We start from the raw sequence: 20,983 nt of genomic DNA, 5'->3' as shown, positions 1-20,983 counted from the left end.
CCCGGATGGTGGCCCAGAGGGGCCCGAGGCCTTGTCTTAGCAGTCCAGGGCTTCATCTGCAAGGATGTAGGCCAGCAGAGTTTCTGGGAAAGGGCAGATCGCACATGTTTTCAGCTTTGCAGGCCATGCAGTCTCTATCGCAAGTACTCAACTGCAAAGCAGCAGCCGCATGTAGATGGTGTGGCTGTGTGCCAGTACAACGATTTACGAACACGGAAGTTCATATAAATTTTTATGTGTCCCAAAATATTATGCTTTTGATTCTGTTTCAGCCACTTAAAAATGTGAAAGCTCTCCTTAGCTTGCAGGCTGCACAAAGACAGATGGCAGGCTGGATTTGACCCAAGACCCAGGTTGACCCACCTGTGGCATACAGGCTGTGTTGGTCTAATAGGGTCTCAGTGTACAGAATCTTTCGTGGTCGAATTTTAGAAATTGTAATAAGATGGCTTGGCACAAAGTCTAGCACATAAACTATATACCACAATGGGAAGAATGGAGAAGTTGAGATTATTCCACATTAGGGACATAAAACCCACTTGTGGCTATTCTTTCTAAAGTTTTCTCTTTGGAGAAAAATGTGTGGTGAATAGGTTCCCATAGCTCTCTAATATGCAAACATAAGCTACAATAATTGATTTCAGATAGAGATAAGACTCTTCGACTCACAGCAGAGAGTGTTGCATTTCTCCGGGACCCTCGCAGCAGCCCTTCTGAGCAGCTGGGACAGGCATTAGCCTGTTTTACAGGGGAAGAAGCTCCTGCCCACAGAACTGGTGTCACTAGCCCAAGGCAACAGTTCTACCAAGCTGGGGGCCAGGATTCACATCGGATCTTCCTATTCCGGCTGCTGTTTTTGTCTTCACTCTCTCATGCAGTCCTTTGGAAGAGCTGTGTCCTAAAATGTCATTTGCAAGCCACTTACTAGAACATGGAAGTTTTCTCTTCAGAGAAAGAAGAATGTGGTGAACAGATTCCTAGGTTGCCTGGGATGAAATGACCCTTTCATCTGTAGCAGCAGAACTGTAGTCCTGGAGCTTTGATGTGAGTTCTAAGGCCTGGGGGCTGTGAGAAGTAGGAAGGAGTAGGTAAAAAAGCACATTTCTTTGCCTGAGAGTGGCCCCAGACAAAATTCCCAAGAGGCTGGCGATGTCCGAGCTATCTTCTGTCCTGTGGGCCCCCTGCCCCCTCCCCGTCTGTGGCCATCTGGGCCCTCTCGCTTGCCCCATCCCTCTGTGACATGCAGCTAAGGGGGCATCTTGGGCAGTGGGCCCGGCTGGCCACCGCCTGCTAGTGTCAGGGCAGGAGCCAGCCCCGATGAGGACAAAGGCGCAGCCAACACTGGCTCCTGCCCCAGACTCAGCCATGCTCTTGTTTCATGCCTCCACCTTTCATGAACTTCCTGACCTGAAATGTGGGTCTCCCCAGCTTCTCTCACGGCTTTCGGGAGACGGGGTGGGAAGGAGACCCGCCCAGCAGCGCCGAGTCACTGGGACCCACCTGAGGGGCTCCCTGGGGCCGACCCCAAGAGATGGCAAGGGAGCTTTCTCACGGCCTGAGGCCTTCGAAGCTTCCCGCGGGGACTCTGCTCTGGCTGGGCCGTCTCGCGGCGGGCGCGGGGTCTTCAGAAAATAATGAAGACCTGGAATCGGTGGATGGAAGGACGCCGCTAACGCAGACCCTCTTTCCAGCCTCTGCTCCTCCAGGCGGGCGGCTGCGACCGCGCTGGGGCTCGGAGGTGCCGTGAAGCTGCTGCTGCCTTCGCGTTCAGCCGCGTGGCCACGGAGCTGGCCCTGGTGCAGCCGCAGCCCGGCCCCGGCAGCAGCCTCCCGTGGCCCGACCCCGGCCTCTCCCGCTGGCCCGCGAGCCCTCCTGCCGAGGCCTGTTCGTCCTGCTCCCGGCTGCAGCCTCGGCTTCCTTCCCCTGCCGCGGTGCCCGGTGCTGGAGAAAGGCCCCTCCCAAGGTTCGGCCGAGGGGAGCGGGAGCTTTTCCAGCCACCTGGACGCCGCCCTCTTTAGACAGAAATGCCGAGCACCTGAGACGGGCGGGGAAGTGTCTCTGCACCCCTGCGGCCTGCAGCCTCCGGGCCCCAGATGCCTTTGTCTTTCCAGGGTGGACTGGAGCGCCCTGGTCCCTCTGTGGCTCCGCCATCGGCAGCTGGGGCTGCAGGCCAAGGGCTGGAACTTCATGCTGGAAGATTCCACCTTCTGGATCTTCGGGGGCTCCATCCACTATTTCCGCGTGCCCAGGGAGTACTGGAGGGACCGCCTGCTGAAGATGAAGGCCTGTGGCTTGAACACCCTCACCACGTAGGTACCCGCGCCCCCCATGGAGCCTGAGTGTCTGCATGCGAAAAAATATAAGGGGAAGCAGCCCCGGTCCTCTGCCCGGGGCGAGAGAGCCAGGGTCTCCCTCCTCCTCCCCACCTCAGAGCTCCTGACTCATGGGCGTGAAGGGACAGGAAATGGAGGTAAGGTCTAGAGGAACCGAAGTAGCGATGTCGCACAGAAGAGTATAGTGAAGGAGGTGAGTGCAGATTGAGGAGGTGATTCACTGCCAGGGAATCATTTTCTTGAACAAGCAGGCTTCCCACTTCCAGTTCATACAGCCAGTGAGCGGAGTCTTCTTCCGAAGACCTGCCCGAGAGGCTCTCTGGCCCCGGTTTTCAGCACTCCTCTTGGGCAGTGGTCTTAGGATGCTGTGGTTGTCATCTCAGCCTCTGTTGTGATGACTGGCACATGGTAGGCACACAATAAAATGTTGAATTTGCAAATCACTTATAAAATGTGCTCAGTTGCGAATAACCTGGATCTTTTCATGGGTTTCCCCCGCAAATTGCCAACAGATACTTGACTCTAAGTCTACGAAATAAAGGGAGTGATCAGGCTGGATTATTCCATGTTTAGGCAAAAATATGTGATTACAAATCAAGGAGATGGCTTTTCATGGGTGGTTGATGAACTGATTTTGAAGACAGTTCCTTAAAGAGTTACAGAAACGCGCTGAGCCTTGACAGCTTCCCAGAAAGGACTCCTGAAGGCTGTAGGAGTGCAGCAGGCTCAGCACTCGGCCCCACAGAAGCAGCACCGACGACATTTTCTGAAAGGCAGAACTCGTGTGTCTGAGTTGGAAGCCAGGCAGCCTCTCCCCCTTCACCTGGGAATATTCTTTGTAGTGGGCAGAGGCTCTGCTGAAGCCAGTGATGGGGTGGGGTTGGGAGAAGAGCAGTTGTCATCACTGTGTCATCCACGAGTCGTCCCTTCCGCCTGTCGAGTTGAGCCTGTCCATGAGCCTGCCCTGTCCCTTGTCCTGTCTTCAGAGGTGGAAGCGTCATCGTCATTCTGTTGCATGTTTGGAGTTCTGGGTGGTTCAGTAAATACAGGATGATCACTGAGCTTTCCTCTTACTCCTTGTAGCTGCTTTTCTGATAAAGTTACATTTTCTTCTCCAGTGGGGCGTGGGCATGGTAAGCTAACTGGGGTCGGAGCGCCTGACCTTTTACTTAGCAGGTCTATGCTTCGTCCAGATCTTGTTGATGCAGAGGGAAGAGGGCTTGCCCTCGATTCTGGTCCCTAGATCCGTTCACGTAGTTCTTGGTTCCAGTCCTAAAATCATGAAGAAACATGTCTTTAGCCATCATATTGGATTTTTGGGAGATGAAGTGGAATGAATAACACGCTCTAGCCTATAATTATCATTTCTGTTGCAGCTATGTTCCGTGGAACCTGCATGAGCCAGAAAGAGGCAAATTTGACTTCTCTGGGAACCTGGACCTGGAGTACGTGGTGTTGCTGCTTCTGTGACCTGGCCAGGGGCAGGGGCAGAGAGGTGGCTGGGAGGGACCTGGGTCTGGAGTCCTGTTCTAGGACTGCGAGAGGACCTGCACCCGGGACCTAGATACTCCCCAGTCGTGACCTGCTGGGCCTGCAGCCTTTGGGCCCCACTTCTCCACTGCAGCCCAGAGGGGCAGAAGACCCGGGAGCCGCCCTACTCTGCATGGGGTCCGGCTGCCTGGGCTGGGGCAGGGCGGCTCCTTAGGCTAACAAGGCTGTTGGGTCAGGTTCACTGTTAAGACCCCTGTGCCCTGGCTGTCACCCTTCCTCCTCAGGCCCCCAATGGGGCTGTGCAGAGGCTCTGAGGCTGGGAGCAGCTCAGGCCACCACCCTGATGTGGGAGTCCCTGCTCTTCGGGGATGGGGCCGAGCGTCCCTTCGCCCCACGGGGCAGCTCCTCCACCCTGTGACGTGTGTGGCCCCCACCCGGCCTCATCCTGGGCCGTCATGGGAGGGGCTGACGATGTGGACTCTCCCCCTAGGGCTCTCGGGCCAGTCCTGGATGGCCGCAGAGACGGCTGTGGGTGATTCTAAGGCCCAGGCCCTCAAGCATCTGCAGTGAGATGGACCTCGGGGGCTTGCCCAGGTAAGCGGGGCTGGGAAGGGTCCTGTGTGCTGTTGCAGAAAGCTCATAGACATAGGTCTAGTTTTGTTCGTGAGTCCAGCCCCTGCCCGCACGGAATTCGTTCCAGTTCCTCGGTTCGCACGGAATTCCGCTGTTCCAGTTCCCTGTCTGCACGGAATTTTTCAGGAAAAGCAGCACCCAGAGGGGATCACATTCAGTGATGCTGCAGTGAGTGCCTTTGCAGAGCCTTGCATGAGCTGCTTGTGTGACAGGCAGCAGCAGGGCTGGCCCTCCTGGCATCTCGTATTTCAGGGCTCTGCTGTGGAGCTGGGAGCCCTGGCACGTCATTCACCTGCTTGTTTACAGTATGGGAAGAATCAGACCTTCCCTGTCTGTTTCTTTGTTTTTTGAGACGGAGTCTTGCTCTGGCACCCAGGCTGGAATGCAGTGGCATGATCTTGGCTTATTGCAAGCTCTGCCTCCTGAGTTCAAGCGATTCTCCTGCCTCGGCTTCCCGAGTAGCTAGGGTTACAGGTGTGCGCCACCACACCCAGCTAATATTTGTATTTTTAGTAGAGACAGGGTTTCACCATGTTGGCCAGACTGGTCTGGAACTCCTGACCTCGTGATCTGCCTACCTTGGCCTCCCGAAGTGCTGGGATTACAGGCATGAGCCACCATGCTGGGTCTTCCCTATCTCTTTCTTAGGAATGTTTCCAAGCATATTTTGAAAAGTCCAAGTATTTTGATAAAGTATAAGAGAAACAAATTCTTGTTATGGTTTTGTCTTCATATCTCGGCCCACATGTGTCGTCTTCCCAGTGGCAGTCTTGGCTGAGGTTGTTGTTCTGTGGTTGGAGTGGAAGTCCGGACAGGAATCAGCTGGGACTTCATTCATTCCTCATCCTCAACATTGTGGCCTTTAAGATTTTCTTGTTAACAGGCGTAACCTTTCTCAGCCTCCCAGTGTACCAGGTGGTTAGACGCAGACTGCCTCAGGGAAGAGGCCCATCCTTGTCCCCAGCCCTCTCCCCTTCCCCCGGGGATCCCTGGGCTTGCTTTCCTCCTGGTTTCCAGCACGACCTGCCCTTCCCTCAGAGGCATAGCTTCTGTCTCCACTACCCAGGGTCACTTCTCAGGCACTCATCCATTCAGCCTGGTAGGCTCGCCCTTGACACGAACACAGCCAGGGCGGCCTCTCCAGTCCCTGCGGATTAGAAAGCTGCGTGCCACCGTCAGCGATTTCCTCGGCTTAGGCAGGGCCGGGGACAGGAGGACGAAGGGTTTAACAGTCTTAACTTAGAAGCAGCGGGGAGCTGTGGCACTCAGACTCCCCTCTCCCACCCCGCCCATGTGGCACCTGCCCATGCATGAGAGGGGCACGTGGGCACACCCGCAGAGGGGGAGTCCGGGCAGGAGTGAGAAAGCTAACCTGTCAGGTGGGGTTCGAATGTGGGAGTGTGGGTCTAGAGGAAACTGCTCTCCTCACCCGTTGTTTTACCCACAGAAATGGAATAATTTCCTGACCCTGTTTAGGACTTCCAGACCAGGGCGAGAGGAGCCTCAGAGCCTTTTGTTAGGAAATATAAGTGTCTTCTCAGAAGCTGAAGTGAGAAGGAAGCCCTGACTCCCGCTTTGGAACCAATCCATGCTGCTGTGTTCCCCTGGGGAGTTTGGGATCACAGCAACAGGGTGGAAGGAGAATTCAACTCTTGCTCACCGGGCTGAGCTCTGCACAGCCCACACCACTGATGCCAAGGCGTTAGCCGTGTTGGCAAGGATGGGGGCTGCCTCCTGCTCGGCCCCTCGCAGTCTCTGTCAGGCTTGTTTTTTGGGGTGACGCTAGAGGGTTGTGTCTCCTGCTTCCACAGCCTCGGTGATTCCTAACCCTTTTGGCTTCACTCTTTGTGATGGGATCGTAGAGCAAGTTCTCGGAAACTAGGCCTGGAGTCTGCGAAAAGCTCTTCTCACTGCTGGCAGCCAGGCCCTGTAGCTGTGGGGCTGGAAATGAACTTCCACTAGGCTGTGTCCCGGGGGAGGGAAGCTGCAGGAGTGCGGGTGGGTGCGCGCCCCAGAATCAGTTTGCATCGGCTCCCCACTTCTGGGCTGAGTGGGGTGGAGGAGGTCACAGGTCATTCCGGAGCACTGTGGGGCCTCTCCCTCCTCACGGCACCAGCAGCCTGCTCCCAGCAAACCCACCGTGACACTGACATCCTTCCTTCCCCCTTTATCCTTCAAGCTGGCTACTCCAAGACCCTGGCATGAGGCTGCGGACAACTTACAAGGGCTTCACCGAAGCAGTGGACCTTTATTTTGACCACCTGATGTCCAGGGTGGTGCCACTCCAGGTACAAGTAAATGAGGCCTTCTTTGATCTTGGCCTGTCTTCCTGTAGGTAGTGGATCATCTTCGGTGAGTTCTCAGACCAAGGGTCCTCCAGTGTTTTTGTACACAGGAAGAGGTTCTTCCCCACTGCCTGAAACTGGTAACTGAGGGGCTTGCAATAGTTGTCTTTTGAAAGATCTGTGCATTTCAGTGTTGTCTCACTTGGATGTGTTACTGAAAGGACAGACAGATGTAAGGGCTCACATTGCCACATACGGCACTGGAGAGACAGGGATACCGTGATAGCGGAACACCCATCCACGGCGTCTCCATGGTTCCAGAGAGACAGGGATGAGGTGACAGCCAGAAACACCCATCCACTGGCGTCTCTATCGTGCTAGAGAGACAGGGATGAGGTGATAGCCGGGAACACCCATCCACCAGTGTCTCCATGGTGCCAGAGAGACAGGGATGAGGTGATAGCCGAGAACACCCATCCACTGGCGTCTCCATGGTGCCAGAGAGACAGGGATGAGGTGATAGCCGGGAACACCCATCCATCTCCATGGTGCCAGAGAGACAGGGGTGCCGTAATAGCCAGGAACACCCATCCACCTGCCAGTGTCCCAGTAGCACTGCGGCTCAGTTTTGCAGGAGGTAGAGCACGTGTGGATTAACCTTTGTCTCTAAGACTGCAGGAGTTTTTATAAATTATAGAAGTCCTGTGGCTGACTTTACGAGATGCTTCCCTCTGCTACCAAAGAGGTGCTGCATGGTACACATTTACTATTCAAAACACGCGTTAAAGTAAATTCTGGGGGAGGAAGTATCTTCATTTTTATATAACGATTGGAAGCTGTGGAAAGCAGGAATGGGAAAAATCACCGCAGTTGCTCTGTAAAACCAGAAAGAACGACACTGAGAAATTAGTACATGAGCAAAAAATCAGTTCAAGTCAGTGCTATGGAATACTCACCACACACATAAATTAAAGGGGACTGCCAGAGGAAACACAGGATGCTCAGTTATATTTGACTTGCAGATAAGCAAGGAGTAATTTTTTTAGTGTAAATATATTCCAAATACTGCATGGGTCATACTCACACTAAAAAATTCCTGTTGTGAATTCAAATTTAAGTTTATGTCTGGTATTTTTGCTTACTAAATCTGGCAGCCGATGGAAGCCGATGGAAGCAAGTAACTAGGAAGTCATTAGCCTAGATCTTGCCGGGAAGCTGGGGCCACTGAAGGGGTCAGCAGGTTGTAGGAGTCGGGTGGGCGGCAGGAAGGCCATCCTGGGAGCAGGATCAAGGCACTTGCATATCTGCAGTGAGTCACCAATGCGTCTTTTTCAAATAAATGATAACATAATAATTATTATTTAACATATTTAAATAATCACATAACTAATTACCGCCCAAAAGTCCCATCTCTGAATACTGTCACACTGGGGGTTAGGATTTCAACATGTCAATTTTGGGGGAACACAGTCTATTGCAACCACTGTCTATCTCCAGACCTTTTCTGTCTCCCCCAAAGTAAACTCCGTGCCGTTAAACTCTCCATTCTTCCCTCTCTCAGCTCATGACAACCATTCTACTCTCTGTCTCCATGCATTTGATCATTTTAGCTACCAAATATAAGTGAAATCACATAGTATTGTGACTGGATTATTTCACTTAACAGTGCTCTCCAGGTTCATCTGTGTCATAGCCTGTGTCAGAATTTCCTTCCTTTTTCAGGATGAATTATGTTCCATTGCATGTATATGACACATTTGTTCATCCATTGACGAACATTTGAGTTGCTTCTGCCTTTTGGCCACTGTAAGTGAAGCTGCTGTGAGCATGGGTGTACGGATACCTTTCTGAGTCCCTGCTTTCACTTCTTTTGGGTATATACCTAGAAGTGAAATTGCTGGATCAACTTATCCTTCTACATTCAGTTTTTTTAGGAATTGCCATACTGTTTTCCATAGAAATTGCACCAAATTGCATTCCCACCAGCAATACACAAGCATTCCAATTTCACCACATCCTTGCCAACACTTGTTATTTCCTGTTTATCTGGCGAGAGCCATCAGTGAGTGTGAAGTGGTCCCTCCTGGTGGTTTTGATTTGCATTTCCCTAGTGATGTTGAGCATCTTTTCATGTGCTTATTGGTCATTTGCATATCTTGGAAGAAATGTTTATTCAAATCTTCTGCTCATTTTTGAATCTAGTTGTTTGTTTTTATGTTGTTGATTATAGGAATTCTTTGTACCTTCTGGATATCAATTCCTTAACAGGACTGGGTCCTTCCCTTCAAGGCAGCAGGTTCCCTTTTGGCTCAGGGTGTGTCTAGCAGTGCCGGAAGCTAGGGCCTGGGACGGGGACCTCTTGACTCTGCTGGTGCCCTTTCCTACTGTGGGTGAGCTGGTATCCAGGACGCAAGACGAAGTCCTCCTCCCTCTTTGCTCTCCTCTCCCCGAGCAGAAGGAAGGAGCCACTTTCGTTGCTGTGAGCTGCGCTACCTGGGGTTGGGGAGGGGAATGTGCGAGAACTCCCTTAGCCATGCCAGCTGGTGTCTCCTTAGGCCATGTGCCATGCTAGTACGCTGGCTGGAAGCTCATCCTAGCTCCAGGAATGGCATAGGAACTGTGGTCTTTGTGTCCTCGACTGCCTTTCATGTTTACCTAGAACTCCGGAGCACTTCAGCCCATGGTGGTGAGGCTTCCCGAGAAACTCAAGGTCCAGTCACTAGGGTGGGCAGTTCCTCTCCGGCTAGGGCTGGTCCAAATACTCCCTCCACGTGGATGCTGGCTGAGCCCAGCATGGCTTTATTCTGTGCTGTGACAAGGCAGCACTGAGTTCAATGTAAAGGTCCCCAGTCACTGGGCTCTCCCTTCCCCAAATGCACAGATCCTCTCTCCTCACCACGTGACTGCCGCTGGGAGATGGGAGAGGGTGGCATTGGTGGTGTAAGACTGTCTCTCTGGCCTGCCTCAGTGCCTCTTTTGGTGACATGACGTTAAAACCGGGCACTGTGACTGGTCACCTGAGTTTTGGTTTTTGTGACTGTGCTTTTCTGTGTGCGGATCATCGCTAAATTTCGTGTTCCAGCAGGATGGACGAACGGTGCAGGCTTCTATTCCTCCATCTCGCTCCACTGTCCTTTATTTTCTTTTAGTATTTTTTTGTGATGTACAATCAGTGTACAAATATTTCACCTCCTTGATTAAGTATATTCGTAAGTATTTTGTTGTTTTTGATGGTGTCGTAAATGGAATTGTCCCCGACAGTGTATAAAAACAATGGATTTTTGTGCATTGATTTTTTTTTATCCTGCAAGCTTACTGAATTGTTAGCTGGATAGTTTTTTTCCGAGGGTGTGGGGATCCGTACTGTTTTCTGCATTTAAGATCATGTTGTCTGTGAACAGAGATAACTTCTTCCTTTCCAACTTGGATGCCTTTATTTTTTTCTTGACTAATTGCTCTGGCCAGGACTTCCAGTATGGTGTTGAACAGAAGTGCTGAAAGCACGAATGCTTGGTTTGCTCCTGATCTAGAGGAGAAGTTTTCAGTCTTTCACCACGGAATATGATGCTGACAGTGGGCTTTCTGTGTGGGGCCTTTGTTATGTTGAGGTAGTTTCCTTCTGTTCCTAGTTGACTGAGTGTTGTTTTAATCATGAAAGAATGTTGAATTTTGTCACTTTTTTTCTGCATCAGTTGAGATCATCATGTGGTTTTCCCCTTAATTTAGTTAATGTGGTATATGACACTGATTGATTGTTTTTCTGTTTTTTCTTTTTTTTGAGATGGAGTTTCGCTCCTGTTGCTCAGGCTGGAGAGCAACGACACCATCTCAGCTCACTGCAACCTCCTCCTCCCAGGTTCGCGTGATTCTCCTGCCTCAGCCTCCTGAGTAGCTGGGATTGCAAGCGCCCGCCAGCACGCCCAGCTGATTTTGCATTTTTAGTAGAGATGGGGTTTTACCCTGTTGGTCAGGCTGGTCTCGACTTCTGACCTCAGGTGATCTGCCTGCCTCAGCCTCCCAAAGTGCTGGGATTATAGGTGTGAGCCACCATGCCTGGCCTACACTGATTGCTTTTCACATGGCAAATCTTCCTCGCAGTACAGGAATAAATCCCATTTGATCATGGTTTATAATTCTTTTAATATGCTGCTGAATTAAGTTGGCTAACATGTTGTTGAGGGTTTTGGCATCAGTATTCATCAGGATTGTTAGTCTGTGTTTTCTTTTCTTATAGTGTCTTTTGTTTGTCATAAAAGAAAAAAGTGTGAACTTTAAAAAAAAAATTTTTTTTTTGAGATGGAGTCTTGCAGTCTCCCAGGCTGGAGTGCAGTGGCGCAATCTTGGCTCACTGCAAGCTCCGCCTCCTGGGTTCACTCGATTCTCCTGCCTTAGCCTCCTGAGTAGCTGGGACTATAGGCGCCGCCACCACGCCCGGCTAATATTTTGTATTTTTAGTAGAGATGGGGTTTCACCATGTTAGCCAGGATGGTCTCGATCTCCTGACCTCGTGATCCACCCGCCTCAGCCTCCCAAAGTAAAAATGTGAACTTTTTTTGACACTTCTATATCCAGCAAAACTCAAAAATGAGGGAAAAATTCAGAAATTCCCAAAGAAAGGTGGAAAGAGTTTATTACTGTATTCTACCTTATAGTATAAGGTAGGACGTGTTCCTTCCCTTTCAATTTTTGGGAAGGGTTTGAGGAAGACTGGTGTTAATTTTTCTTTAAATGTTTGGAAGAATTTACCAGTGACGCCATCTGGTCCTGGACTTTTCTTTGTTGGGAGGTTTTTAGTTACGGATTTAGTGTCCTTACTAGTTATAGGTCTATTCAGATTTTATGGTTCTTCATGATTGAGTTTTGGCATATTATATGTTTCTAGGAATCTGTGTGTTTCATCTAGGTTATTTAGTATTTAATTTGTTGGTATACAATTTGTTCACATTCCTCTTTTGTAATCCTTTTTATGTAAAATCAGTAATAACCTCATGTTGTTTCTGATTTTAGTTGAATCATATCTTGTTTTCTTAGTTTAGCTACACTTTGTCAATTTTGTTGATCTTTTCAAATAACCAACTCTTGGTCTCATTAATTTTTCTTTATTGTTTTTCTGTTCTCTCATTGTATATCTCTGCGCTATTTTTTTATTATTTCCTTCCTTCTGCTACCTTTCAGTTTGTTTCCCTTTTTCTGGTTCCTTAAGGTGTAAAGTTAGGTTGTTGATTTGAGACCTTTTGTCTTTTAAATGTATTTATAGCTATAAAATTTCCTTCTTTGCACTGCTTTCATTCTAATTTATAATTTTGTTTCCATTTTCATTTTTCTCAATATGTTTTCTAATTTCTCTTGTGATTTCCTCTTTGGACTATTGGTGAAGATTTTATTATTTCCACATACTTGAATTTTTCAGGATTTTTTTTGGCTATTGATTTCTAGTTTCATTCCTTTGTGATTGGGAAAAATAAAACTTTGTTTGATTTCAATTTTTTAAATTTATTAAGGCTTGAGGCTGGGTGTGGTGGCTCATGCCTGTAATCCTAGTACTTTGGGAGGCCGAGGCAGGTGGAACACTTGAGGTCGGGAGTTAAAGACCAGCTTGGACAACATGTTGAAACCCGTTCTGTACTAAAAAATACAAAAATTAGCCAGGCGTGGTGACGGGCACCTGTAATCCCAGCTACTTGGGAGGCTGAGGCACAAGAGTCAGTTGAACCTGGGAGATGGAGGTTGTAGTGAGCCAAGATTGTGCCACTGCACTCTAGCCTGGGTGACAGAGCGAGACTCTGTTTTTTAAAAAAAGAAAAATTTATTAAGGCTTGTTTTTTGGCTTACTATATGGTTTATCCTGGAGAGTGTTTTATGTGCCCATGAGAAAAAAATGTATTGTGCTACTTTTGGGTGGAATGTTGTATAGATATATATGTTAGGTCCAACTGGTCCATAATGTTGTCCAAGTCCTCTATTTGGTTACTAATTTTCTGTCTGGTTGTTCTATCCATTATTGATATTCAGATATTGAGTCTCCTACTATGATTGTAGAGCTTTCTATTTTTCCCTTAATTAAATTTTGCCAGTGTTTGGCTCATATACTTTGGAATTCTGGTGTTTGGTGCATCTGTGTGTATAATTGTTATATCCTTTTGGTGAACTGACCCTTTTATCATTATATATATTTTATCATGTCTTTGTCTCTTGTAACGGTTTTTGATATAAAGTCTATTTTGTTTGATATCAGCAAAGCCACCCCTGCTCTTTTGATTACTGTTTGCATAAAATACCTTTTTCCAGCCTTTCACTTTCAACCAGCATGTATCCTTAGATCTAAAGTGAGCATCTTGTAGACAGTATATAGTTGGATATTGGTTTGTTAAAAATTCATTCTGCCAGGTATGTCTTTTGATTGGGGAGTTTAATATATTTACATTCAAAGTAATGACTGATAGAGAATCACTTGCTTTTGCCATTTTCTTGTTTTCTGTATGTCTTACAGCTTTTTGTCCCTCATTTCCTTTATGACTGCCTTACTTTGTATCTAGTTGATTTTTTATAGTGACACTTTTTTATAGGATTCCCTTTACTTTGGGATAAGGTAAAGGATATGTAATATCTTAAAGTTGTGACATTCTATTTTAAATTGATACCAACTAAACAATTGCACACAAAAACTCGACTCCTTTACAGTTCCGCCCCCCACTTTATTTTATTGATGTCACAAATTATGTCTTCATATTGGGTGTACCCATTAACTTAGATTTATAATTATTTTATATCTTTTAAAATCTTATAGAAAATAAAAAGACACATTGTAAAGAAGAATTATAATAATATTTTTATATTTTTTATGTGTCTATCTTTGCTGGAGAACTTTATATTTTCATATAGCTTCACATTACTCTCTAACATTTTTTCACTTCAACTTTAGGTGTTTTTTTTTGGCAAGGTCTAGTGGTAATGAACTCTCTTAGCTTTTCTTTGGGAATTTCTTAATTTTTCCCTCATTTTTGAGTTTTGCTGAATATAGAAGTGTTTCGGCACTTTGACTATATCACCTCATTGCCTTTCGGCCTGAAAATTTTCTGGCTGAGATATCCTTTATGATCTCACTGAGGATCCCTTGTAAGTGACCAGAACTTCTGGCATTCAAGAATCTCTCTTTGTCTTCGGTGGGTTGATTATGGTGTGTCCCTGTGTGGTTCTGTGGAATTTTTTGAGCTCCTTGGAGTTACATAATCATGTCTTTCCTCAAATTGGAGAAGTTTTCAGCTAATATTTTGTAAAACCAACCTCCCTGCCCTTTTATCTCTCTTTTTCTTCTAAGAATCCCATAATTCACATACTATTCTGCTTGAGGGTGTTGTGTAAGTCCCTTAGGCCCTGTTGAGTTTTCTTTATTCTTTTATCTCCTCAGACCTGATCATTTCTGATAATCTGTGTTTAAGTTTGCTTTTCTTTCTTCTGCCTGTTTGAATCTATTGAACTCCTCTAGTTAATTTTTTCAATTTATATATGGTATGTTTCAGTCCCAGAAGTTCCTTTGGTTCTCTTAAAAATAATCTCTGTTTCTTTGTTGATATTCTCTTTTTCTTCATGTGTCATCTGCCTGGTTCCTTGAGCTCCTTGAGCGTATTTACAACGGCTGTTGTAGAACTTTCATGTGTCATTTGCCTGGTTCCTTGAGCTCCTTGAGCATATTTACAACGGCTGTTGTGGATCTTGCCCTACTGAGTCTGGTGTGTGTTTCTTCAGATACTGCTTTTGGAGATTTATTTTGTTCCTTTGATGAGTCATACTTCCCTGTTTCTTTTTATGTTTGTGTTTTATTGGTTGAACATTGGGCATTTGAGAAAACAGACACCTGTTTCAGTTTTTGCATGTTTTCAGGGGAACCCTCACTAATGAGTGGGCCCCTAAGCCCGGAGACCAGCCCAGCATGAAGGCTTAAGACCTGATCTTTTCTGGGCGTGTGTTCTGTCTGTCCCTGTGTGTGCGCGTCCTTCCCTACCTCCCTGGTTGCTTTCAAGTGTCTTTCATTCCCAGAGTCTCACCCCAGCTGCTTCTTGTGCCCTTAGATGCTCTTCATTTTCTTCTGCTTGTAATTCCTTCCCCCCAGGCATCCAAGGGTTTGTAGTCCTCTGGCAGTTTTCGTATGCCGCAGAACCTGCCACTGCCATCTTTAGCATCCAGCCTCAAGTCCAAACTATGCTGACGATTCCTGTTTGAGCTCCATGTCAGACAAGACAGAAACCAGTACGTTGGGCAGAACAAGTTAGAACATTGTAAACAAGTTCCGTTTTGCTTCTTCCATCATGAGGGACCTGGGAGTCGGGATGCGTCCTCCTGACCACACCATGCTACACTGGGGTGGGGCAAGACCTTGTGAAAACATCATACAGTTTTGTACCATTTTGCATATGACTTTGTGTTTTGATTTGGTGGTCACTTGTTTGGTTAGACATTTGACTAATTTCCAGAGCTCCTGTTAATTTATGTCGGTCTGGAGTTGTTTTTTTGATGTTTTCGTGGGAGAACAAGGGCCTAATGCTTCTTCCTCCACTGTCTTATTGATACGAATCTTTTGAGATTTTAGTTTTCAAATGGGATATTTTGCTAGTCACTGGTGATGGGCGTGGCGGGGTTGGATACTACGGTTCCCTTTACACACTCAGCTCCTGGCTGTCTATCTTTTCTCCCCAGTACAAGCGTGGAGGACCCATCATTGCCGTGCAGGTGGAGAATGAATATGGTTCCTATAATAAAGACCCCGCTTATATGGCCTACGTCAAGAAGGTGAGAGTCCTCGTGGCGCTTCTTTAGATTCCTTCCTCTGGAGTGTGTTGTGGGCTGTGGTGTGTTGTGGGCTGTGGTGTGACGTGTGAGTCTTATATTTTTCTCATATTAATACATCCTCCAACGTCATTTATTAGTGAATTTTCTCTGTTGTTTTATTTCAGCAGGGTTGTCACTTATTTACCCTTGATTGAGTTTCATCTGGGAATTTCAGTACATACCTGGTATTGCAGGGGCTGGGAATGAAGGAATTGGCTTAACTGCACGGTGATGATTAGGAAGGCTTCCTGGAGAGGCTGCTCCAATTCTAAAGTCTAAAGCGGTGGTTCCCAGCCCAGGCTGCATACTGGCTTTATCTGGGGAGTTTTAAGAAATCCCTGCGCCCAGGCCTTGAAGCGCCTCCTGCTATACCCCATTCCCGCAGCCTGCTTCTTGGCCCTGGGGCCTCTCAGCGGTTGTTGACTTAGTTACCCAGCTGCAGAGAGGAGAGTGCAGCTCCCGCAGGGATGTCCCAGTCCACTCATGCTTCCCTGGTGTCTGCGCGGAAGTACCCATGTGTGACTCAAGTGGGCAAAGAGAAGCAGCAGCGTCCAGCCTCTGTGGTCCCGAAGCTCTTAGGAGCATTCCCCAGCCTCTCTCTGAGGCTGCTGGGAGAGTGGTGTGAGAGAAGAGGTGCCCACCCCTGGCCTGGCTCTGCAGATCTCTGGTGCTCAGGAGGGCGCAGTTACCCCCTGCGGGGTGGAGTCAGTAAATGAATGCCCAGGAAGTGTTAGGGGTGTGTGTATGTGGTAGGGACCTAAGGAAACGCTTGCTAAATATCAGTGAATGACAGCGTGAGGTGGTAGATACAGGGCTCTTGATAAATCCCACCTGAGCTCATGGATTGAACTCTGCAGCTCCCTTGTGCCTGAGACACGAGCCCCTTCTGCTCTTTCCTTCCCAGCATGTGGGACTGGACACAAGCCTTATTCGCCCAGCACATATCTCCCTGCCTACCCACTTCCAAAAGACTTCAGCGGAAATCAACAGTCTTGGCCTGATATCTGCAGAGAAGATTATAGGAAGGCCCCTCTGGGGGGGTTTCTGATCCAAAAGATCCTAGAGCCTCAGCACAAGCCTTTGGCTCTGGGTTCAGGCCCATGTTGCCCTGGGCCCTGTAGCCTGCGATGCTTGACTTCACCCCTCCGAGGTGCGTCTGTACTGTGAAGACATTAACTGTGAGGCTTGCCTAGGACAGTCTGTGTCAGGTGCGGAGCGGAAGGCCTGGCGCGGCAGTGACTGCCCTGTGGGTGTCGGGATGTTCTGAGTGGTTCTTGTCGTCGCTGCCCCTCAGGCACAGCGTTTCTTCCGCTTCACTCTCGCTTTACAGCTGGGAGGATGCTTCCTGCTGTTCCGGACGTGGGACGTGCACCATGGGCACGTGACAGGGCATGGTGGGCCCTCCTGGGCCTTGCCATCCCCCAAACCCACACCGGCTAGCGTGGGGAAGGGACAGGCCTGTCGCTTGTGGTGTGAGTGAAGGGAAGGATGTAGGTGTCATCCTGGAGGCCTGACCTGCTCGCTGGAGCCCAGCAGACAGTGGCGGGTGACACGTGGCAGCAGGCTTCCCTGAGCCGGCCTCAGTGTAGACTTGCCTAGGCATGCTAGCTGGCCCACTGGGCAGCTTCCAGATCCAGGGGCTGCCCCAGCTTGCCAGCCCTGCCCCTACTGTGATGGGAATTCATGCTGACTGGAGCTGTGCTGAGTATGGAGGTGCAGATGGCAGGAGACTTTTCTGTTTTTGGCAGAGAAATAAACGCTTTATTCAGCATCTCTCCCTCCAGCTCTTTGGGCTACCCAGCTGCAGCTGTGTGTCCCTGCAGACGCTCTGAGGAGCCAGGGCAGACGAGGGCTTATCTCATTTCCCCCCACAGGCACTGGAGGACCGTGGCATCGTGGAACTGCTCCTGACTTCAGACAACAAGGATGGGCTGAGCAAGGGGATTGTCCAGGGAGGTAATTGCACTTGTGTTGGGCCGTGGGGGCTGGCGACGGCCCTGGGCTGGCTGTGCACACTCTCCCTGTGGGACTGCGACCCAAGTAGGAGTTTCTGTGGTGCCTGTTATTCTCCTGTGCATGTGGCACTGGGCTGCAGAACCTTGGGTTCCATGAGTGGGGAGGGTCTGTGTGAGAGACCATGGTGCGTGGCCAGCTGGGTGGCTGTTCTCCCGCCCTGCTGGGCACTCGGGCTCCAAGGGCACTCTGCAGATGACTGCCTCATGTGTGGGCTTCCTGTTTTCGGAACGTTGCAGCTCCGTTTTTCCCAGCTGCATGGGCCCCGAACCTGGTAGTGACTGTGAGCTCCTGTCCAGTCTGCCTGGCACCTAAGCCATTGTTGGCTTTATCTCCCAGTGCTCCTGGAATCCCTACAGGCCTCAGCACTCACCTGCTAGCAGCACCCTTGGCCTGCATTGCTGCAGCAGCATTTTCACTGTTGCCTCCACACTGTGTTCTCCACGTGCCTCTGAAAATGTCGTCCAGATTACCCTACCCTGCTCGGCGTGTGTCTCACTCAGAGTGCAGATTGACCGCATCTGCTGAGTCAGCTCAAGCGCCTGTCTCACTCTAGAGGCAGATTACCGTGACCTCTGCTGAGCCTCCGGCGCCTGTCTTCATCTTTACTGATACCGGCGTCTGTCCTCCTTATCACCTTTGCCCGGTTTTGTTCTATCGACCTTGAAGGTTTCCATTGGTCGACCTGTTCCATTTGTTCTTCCTTTATTTCAATTTTCCCCTTTCTTTATCTTCCAGTTGTCCGAGCCCTTGTGCCCTGCTTTTTGTTCTTCTTCCAGTTTGTTCCCCGGAAAATCTTTCATTATCGTGAACTGAACTTCTCCCTTTGGTTCATCGTCCTTCGATTTTTTCGCTTTCTCATTATGATGATTTCATTGATCTGTTTCACCCAGCAGTACTCTTGGCGGGGCTTGGGGTTTGGCTGGTTCAGCTGTGCTCAGGGGCCCAGGTGTGGTTCGTGGCCTGGGTGAGCATAGCATCCTCCCATCGATGCAGCGGAGCCTTTCCTGTGGCCTCCTGCAACCGTGCTTGTCTGCTCCGGCACATTCCACGCTTTCTTTTCTTTCTTTTGCATTCCTCCGCAGACCGAGCTGCTGGAACATGTCGCTGTATCCCTGCAGCAGCGCCTGGCATGTGGCTGGCACCCAGGGAGTGAGTGCCATGGATGGGGAGGAAAAGGCTTTTGTCCCCAGGCAGAGTCCCTGTGTCTCCGGCATGGGCAGGACCGGCGGTGATTCCCACGGCTTCCACGCGGTGGCAGTGTCTCCCCACGGCCGCTTCCAAGGCCCGCTCCAGGCTCCTGCGGGCTGCGGCTGTGCGGGGAGACTCCTTTTGACGCTGGAGCACGTTTTTAGCGCTTGGCAGTCTCCCGGTTACAGGCCTTGCAAGGCAGCCGGGAGTCTCTCCTGCTTTTCCCTGTGGCCCTCCCACCTCCAGGCACCCACCTGCGTGCCCCTGTTGCCACCTGCTGCCTGGAATAACTTCTTTTTTTTTTTAATTAAAAAAAATTAAATGGTCTAAAAGTGAAATCCTTGAAAATGTTGGTAGAGAAATATGGTGTAGCCGACTCTTCATCATATTGTCCAGAAATGACCATTTTCAAGTCTTTGGCTTTTTCTTTGGATATTGTCCTTCTTATTTCTAAATACTGTGAACATAGAGCCCTGCATCATTTGCTTTAAAATTCTGCCCGTTGGCCGGGTGCGGTGACTCAGGCCTGTAATTCCAGCATTTTGGGAGGCTGAGGCGGGCAGATCATCTGAGGTCAGGAGTTCGAGACCAGCCTGCCCTACATGGCGAAACCCCGTCTCTACTAAAAATACAAAAAATTAGCCAAGTGTGGTGGCGGGCACAGGTAATCCCAGCTACTCGGGAGGCTGAGGCAGGAGAATTGCTTGAATCCGAGAGGCAGAGGTTGCAGTGAGCTGAGATGGTACCACTGCACTCCAGTGGGCGCCAGCGTGGGCCTCCCGGATGTATGACAGGGGTTCACGGCAGGCACCTGCCACGTGGGTGATGCCTGCACAGTATCTGTGAATCCTCAGGGTGCCGGCCGGCTCTCTTCGCAGTGTGCTGAGTTTTTAGTGTAATTATTCTCTTTGTTTTTCTTTTCATTTCAAATTCTCTTTCCTCCCCTCAACCCCGCCCCCCCGGACTGCTTTCTCTTTTAAACAAATGCTTTGCCAGAGATGTCCCAGACGCTTGCCGCTGGTGTTTCTCAGGTCCTGTACCTGTCCGAGTCTGGCTGTCTGGAGGCCTGGCTCTCGTTGTTCTGGCTTGCATGGCGGGGGGTCTGCTGCACGGCTGCATCCCGCGTGGAATACGTTTCCTGTTGCTCCATGGCTTCCCGGCACCCGCTGTTGCTGCGGCAGCACAGGACACTCCAGTTCCCTAGCCTCTCCTGGGTCCTCTCCCTCCTCGCCCCCTGCCATATTCCTTGGGGAGACCGCCCTCCCCTTCAGGTGCTGCTGCGCATTCTGCGAGCTGGCACAGTTGCGTGGTGGGCGTGCGGGTTGTGCGTGTTCCACCGTCTTGTTCTCGGGTCTTTCGGTCATCTTGGTGTTTGTGTATTGGGAGCTCCTATTGATTGTCTACGTCTTTTCTATTCTTTATCTCTTTGCCTTTCAGTTCTACTTTCTGGGTGACTTCCTGAACTTTTATCTTCCAGTCCTCCGGTAATTTCCTGAGTCACAATTTTCTTGAATATGTTTCTCTTCTCATAGCATACTTTAAAAATGGACACACTGCCTTTCTTATTTCCCTCCGAGGGTAGTTGGCTTTTTACAAAAGTGCTACCTGTGTTCCTTTCCCCTGGCGCTGCCCGCGTTCCTTTCCCAGCGCTGACCGTGTTCCTTTCCCTGGCACTGCCCGCGTTCCTTTCCCTGGCACTGCCCACGTTCCTTTCCCAGCGCTGACCGTGTTCCTTTCCCTGGCACTGCCCGCGTTCCTTTCCCTGGCACTGCCCGCATTCCTTTCCCCCGGCACTGCCCGCGTTCCTTTTCTAGGACTGCCCCTGTTCCTTTCCTAGCGCTGCCGGCGTTCCTTCCCCAGGCACTGCCTGGGTTCCTTTCCCTAGCACTGCCTGCTGTTTTCCTGCTGTCTGTTCCACTCCATCTCCTGTGCCAGGGGATGCTCTGGATCAGCCCCTACCTAGCAGCTTAGGAAAGAGGCTCTTGGCTGCCACTCGGAGCTCTGGGTATGGGAGAGGCTGTTGACAGGAGTTCTTCCCCCTGGGGTGACTGGGCCGTGGTGGCTTTTTCAAGAAGGGACACTCACTTGTCGGAGTTTGGGGCAGTGTCTTCCACTGTGAAGTGTTTCTGGAGAAGTCCTGGGGTCTTGCGGCAGCTGTTCTGGGCCAGGCCGGTGGTGGACAGGAATGTGCTGTGGAGACTGCCTGCCTCC

At 49.6% G+C, this 20,983-nt stretch overlaps 1 protein-coding gene across 2 annotated transcripts in view; it reads left to right on the top strand.

The window, feature by feature from the left end:
* The window catches only part of GLB1L2 (galactosidase beta 1 like 2), a 43,201-nt gene that overhangs the window by 9,065 nt on the left and 13,153 nt on the right, over positions 1-20,983 (top strand). The window contains exons 2-7 of one of the 2 annotated variants that reach the window (XM_031652794.1): positions 2,112-2,309; positions 3,710-3,799; positions 4,347-4,418; positions 6,637-6,745; positions 15,437-15,529; positions 17,443-17,524. In XM_031652794.1, the coding sequence (XP_031508654.1) occupies positions 2,112-2,309; positions 3,710-3,799; positions 4,347-4,418; positions 6,637-6,745; positions 15,437-15,529; positions 17,443-17,524 (644 nt within the window). Of the gene's footprint in view, positions 1-2,111; positions 2,310-3,709; positions 3,800-4,346; positions 4,419-6,636; positions 6,746-15,436; positions 15,530-17,442; positions 17,525-20,983 lie in introns of those variants that run through there. The other variant, XM_031652793.1, reaches the window with a different exon arrangement.

The sequence above is a fragment of the Papio anubis genome, chromosome 12, assembly GCF_008728515.1.
Source record: "Papio anubis isolate 15944 chromosome 12, Panubis1.0, whole genome shotgun sequence".
Taxonomy (NCBI): Eukaryota; Metazoa; Chordata; class Mammalia; order Primates; family Cercopithecidae; genus Papio; species Papio anubis.
Note: the sequence above shows the minus strand (reverse complement) of the source record. Positions and strands in the feature narration are given on the sequence as shown.